General features: G+C 33.4%; 2 protein-coding genes across 2 annotated transcripts; both read left to right on the forward strand.

Moving 5' to 3' along the window:
- The first annotated feature begins 2,728 nt into the window (after nucleotides 1–2,728).
- On the forward strand, nucleotides 2,729–8,008 carry LOC108200167 (methionine aminopeptidase 1B, chloroplastic). Its single transcript, XM_017368216.2, has 10 exons — nucleotides 2,729–2,921; nucleotides 3,181–3,262; nucleotides 3,579–3,819; nucleotides 4,658–4,819; nucleotides 4,890–4,931; nucleotides 5,118–5,189; nucleotides 5,443–5,522; nucleotides 5,651–5,748; nucleotides 6,730–6,777; nucleotides 7,301–8,008. The coding sequence occupies exons 1-10, from the start codon at nucleotides 2,804–2,806 to the stop codon at nucleotides 7,447–7,449; spliced, it is 1,092 nt and encodes a 363-aa protein (XP_017223705.1). The 5' UTR covers nucleotides 2,729–2,803; the 3' UTR covers nucleotides 7,450–8,008.
- Nucleotides 8,009–9,736: 1,728 nt separating this feature from the next.
- Nucleotides 9,737–10,794, forward strand: LOC108201413 (transcription factor HHO2-like). The gene is made up of 4 exons (XM_017369698.2): nucleotides 9,737–9,911; nucleotides 10,027–10,298; nucleotides 10,402–10,636; nucleotides 10,712–10,794. Exons 1-4 carry the CDS (start codon nucleotides 9,737–9,739, stop codon nucleotides 10,792–10,794), a joined length of 765 nt encoding a protein of 254 aa, XP_017225187.2.
- Nucleotides 10,795–11,567: the final 773 nt, after the last annotated feature.

Here is an 11,567-nt window from a genome sequence, read left to right on the forward strand (position 1 = left end):
TGTAATTGTTTTATACTTATAATAGGTATGTGTAATGTTGGTTGGTTGGAGTTATTACACATCTAGGAGTGGCATGACAGTTGTTTGTATGACAAATTAATATAGAAGTCGAAAGAAATTTTAAGTTAAATAATTTAAATATGTTTTATAGATAAAATTCGCAATAAATAATGAAATAACAATAATAGAATTTTTTAACCTATTTTCTATTTTATGTTTTCATATCCACACAAAAACTCTGCCGACTCCTTATATTTATTTGATATGAATTTTATTATGACGGATGTCTTGTATTTCGATTCTATTATTATATAAAACAATATATGAGATATATTTAGCAAATTTCAAAATATCTGCAAAACAATTTTACGTACGATATATGTTATCATTTCACAATAATATAATATAATTATATTAATAATAAATTATTTTATAATATAAAAAATACATATAATTAGTCCCTTAGTAAATTTCATCTAATCATTGTTTATATTATTTCAGTCAATCATTTAATCATCCTTAATCGAAGATGCTCTCAATATTTACAGATATTTTAAAATATCGAGTTTTTCCTTTTAGCTTTTTCATATTTTTCTAATATCATCCTCATAATAAATTCTTAAGTTTAATATTACAATAATCACAAAAATATAAACATTGTTATCAAAATTATCATTCATTGAGGGGAAAATAGATTTTTTTGCCGCTCAACTTATAGTGTTTTTAGAAACTTGCCACCCAACTATATTTTGTTTCCTTTTACTCACTAATGTTAGGTTTGGATTTTTTTTAGCCACCAACTTAGGTTCGGATTTGATTACTAGCATTAAGATAATTTTATTTGTCACTAAACTTATTGCTTCTTTAGAAATTAACCACTCAACTATAATTTTTTTTATTTTACTCACTAATGTTAGGTTCATTTTTTTTTGTCACTGAAGTTAGGTTTGGATTTGATTATTAGCATTACATTAATTATGTCTAGCATTATTAAAATATAGTGGTAGTCTATAATAATATTTTGATGATTTAGTATATGTCTGTATCTTTATATAGAATATTTTTTATGTCTCCAACGTTGTTTAACTTGGGCGATAAAAATTTTACACGCATTTTATGGCTTTTAAAAGACTACTTTCGTAAATAATTTTACTTCCTTCGGCAACTAATAATGAAGAATCCATTGCTTTTGTTTGTATTGTTTATTTTATTTTATTTTTGTTCTCTTTTTTCTACCGTGGCCGTTGTAATCTGAGACAAAGTCACTCAGCCTGTCATGTCCGTTAGTTACTCTGTTCGCCACGTCATTTTTCTGTTTGGTCAACCAGTCAAACTAACGGATATGTCATTATCCGTTACTAAAGTGGTAGGAATGAGGCCCCGTTAAATTTGATATAAGTTTTGATATTAGAGGCTCACTTCAGTGACCAATTTGAGATTTTTCCCCTATTTATTTATCTTGAAAATTGTAATAAGATAAAGTTATTAAAATTTATGAAGATAAATTTGAGAGAGATTTTAGACTGAGCTAGTAGATTGAAATTTTAATAACGAAAGATGATGCATCATATCACTCAATTACACTTTATCTTATCAGGGAGGGTGTATTGTTTGAAGTTATTGATTTTATATTCATGATTTATTGAATTTTTAGAATTCTAATTACGATTTTTCCTGATTTTAATTTTTCATCGGCTCATTTTATATTATTATTGTTATATATAAAGATATAAACATACGACACATTATCAAAATATTACATACTATCACTAAGTATAAATGATGCTACAAAGATTATCATAATGCTAGTAATCAAATCCGAACCTAAGTTGGTGGCTAAAAAAAGATCCAAACTTAACATAAGTGAGTAAAATGAAAAAAAATTAGTTGGGTGTCAAGTTTCTAAAAACATTATAAGTTGAGTGGCAAAAAAATCTATTTTCCCTTCATTGAAACTGTATTTTATTATGTACAGTAGAAACTCTTTAAATTAATACTCGGTAAATTAATAAACTCTCTAAAATAATAAATTTGTCCGGTCCCGACTTGGGCTAGTGTAAAAAATTGAAAAACTCGGTAAAATAATAAGATAATAATTTTTCGGAAAATCCCTTTATAATTTTCGGTCCCAAGAAAATCATAAATTAATAATTCATAGAAACCGGAAAAGAATATATCACACTCTATTGAAATATGATTCAATAGTTGTCTATGTTCCTTTAAAGTTCAAGTATATTTGGAGCTCATCTCTATTGAAACATGATTTGTATATGTCAAACTTGCTTAAGAATATTGTACGTTGAACGCATCTATTCATCTTGTTTACATTTATTGTATAGTACTTCAGAAGTCATTATTGATTTCCAATAAATATGAACACACACATTAGTTACTAATTTACTTTGGATCCCAAGATTCAATTCTAAGAGGTATAGACTAATTTGTCTTTTTGTTTGGTATGTAGAGTATAATCTGTTAAAAACTCTTTAAATTAATAATTATTAATTTATCGATAAATTAATAACTCTCTAAATTAATAAATTTCTCCGGTCACTACATTATTAATTTATAGAGTTTTTACTGTATTTAGAAACTTTATGAAAAGCCTTTCAACCAAACAGCTGAAAAGCCTTGATGTATGCATCCGAAGCCCAACCCAAGCACTGAAAAGGCCCATAGAACTTTATGACATGGGTCTCTAATTAAAGTCCACATTTTTGTTGTTGATTAAAGTCCTGGTTTCAATTCACTTATCCTTCTTCAGTCTTCTTCATTAGTTCAGTGAGCTCTGTATTTCTCAGCAATGGCTGTGCTACTAAGTAGACCAAATTTGCGAGTCTACGCCAATCATGAAGCCTTCTTATCTTCATCGTCTAGTCTTGTCATGGGTACCCATGTCACCTCCTTCACTCCTTTCTCTGGTATGCATTTGTACATCTCTCTCTCCCTCTCTCCCCCTCTTCTCTCTCTCTCTCTCCCCCTCTCTCTTCCCCTTCTCTCTCCCTCTCCCTCCCCCTTATCTCTCTCCCTCTCTCTCCCGTGTGTGAGTGTTGATTTAGTTAAATTGATCTCTTTTAATTCTCTGGGTATGGTTTTGTTTAGAATTTCATGGCTATTGCAAAAAGTTGGTACCTTTTTTTTATTGGTTAGTTTGAAATTTGTTGTTTTGAGTTTGAATAGGGAAAAATTCTTCTTGTCAAAAGAGATTGCTTGTTTCTGCCAAGAGGATTTCAGGTTTGGAGGAAGCTATGAGAATCAGAAGGTTTATTTCTTTAATTTTAAATTCTTTTCTTTATTATTCTGGCTTTCACATTGCATACATTGGTATTTAGTGTAATGCTTTGTGTCCATTATAAAAATGATACAATTTCGTATAATTGTTGCAATTTAAGGAGGGTGCATATTGGGCAGTTTGCGATAAAGTGTACTAATTGAAACGTTATCTAGAAGCTTTAGTTTAGCATATCATTTCCCTGTGACTTTGTTATGTGTATAAATATTTGTTTCTTAATTATCTTCGATAAAAGTTCAAGTGGTTTTTACTAATTTTCTCGATTAATAATGGTTTCACTGCATAGAGAACGAGAGCTTAATGGAACACCAACGGCTTCAAGACGTAGGCCGCCTTTAAGGCGTGGAAGGGTATCACCTCGCCTTCTGGTGCCTGATCATATACAGCTGCCCCCTTACACAAGTTCAAATGAGGTTCCAGAAATTTCCAGTGAATTTCAAATTCCTGATGCTGAAGGGATTGTTCACATGAGGGCTGCCTGCGAGCTTGCTGCAAGGGTCCTTGACTATGCAGGAACATTGGTCAGGGTAAGTTTTCTCTTCTTTTGATCCTATTGCCGATCTGTTTTGCGTGAACTTAGTTCGAGTCTTTTGCTTTGTAGTCGCAATCTTGTAGATGTAGGCTTCGATATAATCATGGTATTTTGGAAGGCGTTTTTAAGAAAATGGGGGGGGTTGTATATTGGTAATTAATTTATATTCAGACCGACCCCCCCCCCCCCCCCCCCCCCCCCCCTCTTCCCCCACCCCCCTCTAAAAAAAAGGGAAAAAGAAGTGGATTTGTCAATAATCTCAGCAATTTTAGGGTGCATTTGAAAATTAAACATTAAATGGGCCATTTATTTTTTAAAAAAAAATTGAGTACAATGTTATACATAAGAACTTCTCTTCAATTATAATGAGTGGTGATGGAAAATATAGAAAAGTGTATATTACTTTTCTGTCGTGAAAGTTCTTATGCTAGGAGACTAGGGCATTCTGTCTGTTTCACAGACGGGCATGTTGATTAATTAGAAGAAATTTGGATCAGGTGATCTATAAACTTGTATGTTGACTGATGACAAACTTTTGTTGACCTACCTCTGGCTTTAATAATCTTACTTTTGATTTCTAAACAGTTGCATGACATTAATCACTATCTTTGTGATCAATGACCGATATATAAACATATATACAATATACTTCGGGGTCTTCACATTTATTCATATAAATAATATATCTATATTCTTTGCGTGTATTTTACTTCTTTTAGAATCTTAATATTCCTTTCACCTAGCAGCAACTTAAGCCAAACCAAGCTTTCGATGCATCTACAATTTGAAAAAAATGTTGGAAGACCTTTATTAAATTCTTGCTTTTAAATCAGCCATCAGTGACAACAAATGAAATTGATAAAGCAGTACACCAAATGATTATTGATGCTGGTGCTTATCCTTCACCACTTGGTTATGGGCGCTTCCCGAAGAGTGTTTGTACTTCAGTCAATGAGTGCATGTGCCACGGAATACCTGATTCTCGTCAGTTGCAGGTTCTGTAAAATCTTTATTCATTGTTTACTGCTCATAGTACATATAATTCATCAGATAATCTGTTTGCAGGATGGCGATATCATAAATATCGACGTAACCGTATACTTAAATGTAAGTTGTTCATTTACATATATTTCACTCAGGTTCACTTTGCTGGCAATACTTTAACATCTTCTTTGTTGCTAACCGTACCAATTATTACTAGCTAAGCATATATTAACTAAAAGTTTTCTGGTTATATCCTCTGTACTGCCACATGCTGGACTTCCTCTGACTGTGCATCTCATCTGCTGTTAGGGTTATCATGGAGATACGTCGAAGACTTTTCTCTGTGGCAATGTTAATACTGCAACGAAAAGGCTTGTGAAGGTAATATTCAGTTTTTAAGTAAGAGTGGGTCCAAGACTATACGTAATTCCTTTGACATTATTTCCCACTGCTTCTGTGTTTCTTTGTGCTAGTTTATTTATGTATGCGTTAGCTAGTACGAGTCAAGATCGTGCCAGTGCACTAAGGAACATGTTCACAGTTTGTATATTTTAATGTGATTGGTGTTCGTTGATCCTAAATCTCAAATGGTCTTCTCAGCTATAGATATTGCTATTCTTTACACTTATGACAGGTGACTGAAGAGTGCCTTGAAAAAGGCATTGCTGTCTGCAAAGATGGTGCTCCTTTTCGAAAAATTGGGAAGAGGATTAGGTACATTATTTTGCCAATGTTCCTTTAAATGAGAAACTAGTTGGTCATTTTAAGATGAAATATAATGTTTCTGTTACTAGCTAACTGTTCCATATTTTAGTTCACAATCTTCTTGATATGTTTGACAGTGAACATGCTGAAAAGTTTGGTTTTGGCGTGGTAGACCGATTTGTTGGGCACGGTGTGGGGACCATATTTCATTCTGAACCATTAATATTCCATTGTCGTATGTAACTTCTCTGTTTTTTCCCTCTGCATCTTAAATTTGGCTTCACTGTACCATATATTACATTTACATTAAGTGGTTTTTTTTTTTGGCTTACTGTTTAGAGGTTTTTTAATACTCCAAGCAAATTTTGTGGAGTTGAACCTTTCAAGCTAAAAGTAATACTTAAAAATGTTTGAAGCATATTTACTATGATAATGACTTTACGGCACTTATATTGGTGTTGTAATTTGACCGAGCTGGTTTTAACGTATTTATATTTGTTAATATTGCTTTAGGCTTTGTTATGTGCTTAAAAAAATATAGTCACAGTTTTGATTAGCTTGAGATTGGAGAACAAACTGGCACTCAGTTTGTTAATGCAGGAGTCGAATCGAACACAATTTTGGTCTTGGTAACCGTTAAAACTTAATTCTGTGAAGAAAATATCAACCTCGAGACTTGGCTAACATAAAAACATAATCTCTTTATCTCTCTCCCTCTCTCTCTACACACACACACATATGTATGTCTGTATTTGTGTATGTATGTATATAAATAAGTTGCACCAGTGTCCTTACTCCTTAATTGCTATTAATATGTATATAGTGATCATCAGGCTCATGATTTAATTGATACTGAATTGTGTATACTAGAATTTCTAAACCGTGACTATAGAATTTATGTCAAGCTTTTTGTTTGCTCAGAAGTCAAAAAATGGCATCGAGATTATTTACTTAATATTTCTACGGTCTGGTTGTGGTTGTGAGGCACATACATATATCTGTTTTAAGGTTCTGCACTTCTTTCTTTTTTTGGGGACTACAAGTCCTGTTCATAAATGAAAGTTGGCCTGGGTTTTATAGTATATGATGTGCAAATACTTGTTTTAAAGTAATATATATGGATTCTCACCTTCATATAAATGTTATATTCTTCGTTTTTTTAGTCTTGTGCATTGATATCTCTTATGTGGTCATAGTTGTGCTTATTTTTCTGCAGGCAATGAATTTCCTGGTGTCATGGTTGAAGGCCAAACTTTTACAATTGGTGAGTGCAGTCTCTTGATAATTGCATATAGGGAGCACAAGTACTAAAATTGTGTAATTGTCTTAATTACCCCCACTAGGGAACACTTACAACAAAAAACTTAATTTTTAATACGTCGCACTTTAACTAATAACTTTTCAACTTTTATTGAACTTGGTGTGTGTTTTCCTAGATGAATTTGGTATGCAACATAGTTTTATACTCATTGGTTCTACTCAAACAAAGATCTGATAGACGGTTTCATATCTGGGTAACTAATAAATTAAAGTATTGGGTATTTATTTATTTTGGCTAAAATATTAAACTGCGACACATTCCAAAGTATAGCAAGTTTGAGTAGTTCTAGTCAATGTTATCCTACTCGAGTAATTTATAGGTTTGCAAGGAGTTCGAAGTAAATAGTTAAATATTTTGTATACTGCCTTGATGTTTTGTCGCTTGCAGCAGCAGATGGTAATTGACTAGTTGGTCCCGATAAAGTTGCTAGATATTCTGACTATATATGTTACTATGCTTGCTGCAGAACCGGTTCTCACACTAGGTACCATTGAGAGTATAACATGGGAAGATAATTGGACAACTTTGACCAAAGATGGTCGCCCTTCGGCACAATTTGAGCACACAATATTAATTACCAGAACTGGAGCAGAAATTTTGACAAAATATGAGTAAGATGATCCACGGAAGGAAGTGGTACTGATTTTTGACTATCCTTCCGATATACAGTTCCAACTATAGTCTAACGGGGAGGAAGTAAGAACCTTGCACTACTTTCACGCGTCAAACATAAAGGACTTCTTGCAGCTGTGCTATAGGAAGATTATATTAATTCTGGATCACACTGAAACTATGGTCTAAAAGTAATCCAAGCTGGTTTTGCCTACAGACAAACTAAACGGCCTTCAGAGAATTCTCAGAACTCAGAAAGTGTAGGCGTTACTTAACGTATTTGTGGCTCTTATATATCTAAATTTTGTATTGGGTAGTCAACTAGTTCAATATTTATACTTATGTAGGCTAGGCTAAAAGATTTAGGGGGAATCAAACATATATTATATAGTTCTTAAGTCCGTCCCTCGGTCATTATTGGCAGAGTGATCATCTGTGAATTCATTGGTTTTAGGTGCAAATGTCGCTTTGTTCATCCAATTATGCGCTTGATTCAGGGATGTATATTTCTGTACCTTTGTAATGTTTATAAGTAAATTCAGGGATGTGATTAATTTTATAACTAGCAAGTCTATTCATACACTCCTGCTGACTGCTGAGTATGAAGTATATCTGCACTTGTTTTTCTTGGAACTAGCAGGTCTATCCACTAGTACTTATTAGTGCACAGATCGGCAGATCCAAAAATTGTGTCTGAAAACCAACAGGTTCTCGGCGTCCTCTTTTACATGTTTCTTTTCTTTTTGCACCTTATTTCAGGTGCATAAAACAAATATTGTCGGTTATAGTTTTTAAAATTTTGTTTTAGTGTGTAAAAATTTGTAGTTTATATTTATATCATAGGTGATTCTTATTTTCAGATATTAACTAAATAAATTTAGATTTACTACAAACCAACGAGGAGTATTTTTATTAACATTAATTCTAATTGTGACAGTATCTCAGCAGCTATTGACAGAAACACTAACTCACAAAAATATGGCAAGTATACTCAATACTGTAGTATGTAAACTCTTGAATTTTTCATTAAACGCCACAATTTACATAATTCTATAATTCTGTCTGTTTTTCTTGCCTCATGAAATACAACTCTACTACAAAATTCAAAAATACATTATTATGTAAATGAATTCGACATAAATATTTTATTTAACACATTTTAACTACAACACATTTCTAATATAACGATTTACGTATTAGACAAAATCATTATATCACATGAATACGTTTGAGCGTCATAACGCTTGAGATAGTAATTTGTACATCTGACAAAGTCATTTCACATTTTATGCACACGTTCGAACATCATAACGTATAATTGTTCCGACTTTTCCGTAGAGAGAACATAGTTATTATATTTTTGTACATTTAATACAAGACATAAGAGTTGTAACATGTAACGCTCTTTTTTAAATATAGTAATAGTTTCTTTACTGGACTAAATCGTTATAAGTAACGTACATGTACTCGAGTGTGTCGTATTATTTAACAGTTCCAGTATTTCGTTCACTGTATTTAGTATTTTTATAGATGACTCATGCGTTATACCTTTTATCGCTCAGTTTTTCTAGTTCCAGCATTTCGCTCAGTGTGCTTAGTATTTTTATAAAGGACTCATGCGTTATATTTTTTATCGCTCAGTTTTTCAAAAACTGCTAACGTAATGTCATATGTGTATCAGATTATCATACTAAATCAAGATGAAATTTTGATGATATTTTGTACCAGCTGAATAACATCATTTTACATAAAATCAAAAACATTCACGAAAGCAACATACTCTGTCACTTCCACAACTTTTTCTCAAATCACTTTAGAAGGTGCAGATTTCAGATCCTATGGTACAGGGAAGGATTCTAAATTTTGAGGAAGGATTCAGGTTATATGAGAAATAAATAGTGATATTAAAGAAAAAGAGAGAAGTTAAAAGTGATATTAGAGAAATAAAGACGATTTTGGTACGTAGCATTACTCATCTTACCCGACCCGATAAATCCGGGTAATGTCAAATGCCAGCTAGTTTGGAATATTCAAGTGTTTACACGACACTTTGAAACAAAGATTCATCAGTACGCGACGCCCCGACTTTGAACCATCCGTTTTATCCACATAACCGATCTTTCTCTCATCTACCACAATAAATATCCATCTATAAATGTTGCAATCTTTTGCTTCATGATTGTAGTACAAGTTCATTTCTCTGTGACTCCCGGAAGTCTCTATGTTACTAAACGAAGTGTAATTTTCTATGTTATAATTTTGAAACGCGGAATATTTAGAAAGAACTATGATGGTTAACAAAAATTGTACTGAGAATTATGCAGAGAAAGCACAGAGGGATTTGCAGTACATTGAGTGTTTAGAAGAAGAACGTCGCAAGATTCAAGTGTTTCAGCGCGAACTTCCCCTCAGTCTGGACATTGTCTCTCAAGGAATGTTTATTTACGCGTTTTTTTTCCATTTATGTTAGAATGCAGGCTCGTGATCTGTGTTATTGTGATCGGTGATTTGTACTCTTGTAAGATCAGTAATTTGAATATTAAGTTCAAAATATTTGATTTATGTGTTTTTGTCTTGCAGCTATTGAAGCATGCAGAAAAGAGATGAGTTTGCAGGGGAATTCTGAGAGTTATGAACAGACATTTAAAGGAGGGCCTGTTTTCGAAGAATTTATTCCTATGAAAAATGTAATTTCTGATTCTCCAGACGAAAGTGAGCAGCGCGGAGATAATAAGAATGGAAAAAATGTTGTCAGCAGCAGTGATGATTGTAGTAATGATGGATCGACGAAATCAGACTGGCTTAAATCTGTTCAATTGTGGAACCATACCCCAGATCAATCCACTGATAAGGTAATCAAAAGATAAAACTAAAGCTAGTGAATTTAATAATTAGACAACTGACAAGTGTTTTTTATTTTTGGTTTGATTATGTTGCAAACACTATATTTTGTAGGATTTAATCAGAGAATTGTCAGTCACCGAAGTACAAAAAAATGGTAGTGCAGAGGCTTTTCAATTTCAACCGGTGAGTTGTGCACAACGACAGGAGGTGACAATCCCCAGAGTGAGTTCTACGACAGAGAGTGGTGGTGGTCGTGGTGGTGGAAGTAGCAAGGCAAGACGGCACTGGTCCCCGGACTTGCATAGGCTTTTCTTGGCTGCCATTGAAGAGCTTGGTGGTGCTTTTGGTATATCAGGAAACTAGATTGAATTTTGCATTTTCATGTTACATAAAATTGAATTAACTGGTTTTTTTTATGCAGTGGCTACACCAAAACAAATTAAGGAGAAAATGAAGGTTGATGGGCTTACCAATGATGAGGTTAAAAGCCATTTGCAGGTATAGTGTATTTTTAAATTAAGGAAATCAAGTTGAATTTGAGACTGTGTATGATACGTAGAAGATCAAATATCTTCCTCCTGTGTATGATATCAGGTCGGATTCGAATCGTGTTTGATTTAATTTAAATATTTTTGCATGGCATTTTAATCTTGTATATTTTACAACAAGTCTTGTGTATGATATCAGATTGGATTTAGTGTTTGATTTGATTTAAATATATTGGCATGTCCTCTTAATCTCGTTTATTTTACAATAGAAATATCGTTTTCACGAAAGACCAAGTTCTTCGTCAAGCACTCAAGAGACTCAAACTCAAAGCAACCTTCTCCCTTCACCTCCACCAGCACCTCAGTTTGTTGTACTAGGCGGTCTCTGGGTACCGCCACTGAACTATGCGTGTACAGTCACAGACACTACGATACTGCATTCCGCTCCTGACAGAATTTATGCACCCGAACCTTTACGGGCTCAAACGGACACTATGATACTGCATTCCCCTCCTGACAGAATTTATGCACCCAAGCCTTTGCGGGCTCAACTGCCAGAAAATGTGGCAACACGGCTTCTGCAGAAAAGGAAACGGAGTGATCAGGCCCGTAATCATCATAACGGAAGCTATGGTTCTGATTCCTCGGCTACATCTTCAGATTAATCAATATGTAACTTAATCCCTTGTGTAATCTCTCTTTTTCTTTCTGCGGGGCAGTGTTTGCGGCAAAGAGATTGATGTTCTAGATTTTTATTTTTCGATGTCACCTTCACATTGTGTTTACTTA

Source organism: Daucus carota, chromosome 9 (assembly GCF_001625215.2).
Source record: "Daucus carota subsp. sativus chromosome 9, DH1 v3.0, whole genome shotgun sequence".
Lineage (NCBI taxonomy): Eukaryota > Viridiplantae > Streptophyta > Magnoliopsida > Apiales > Apiaceae > Daucus > Daucus carota.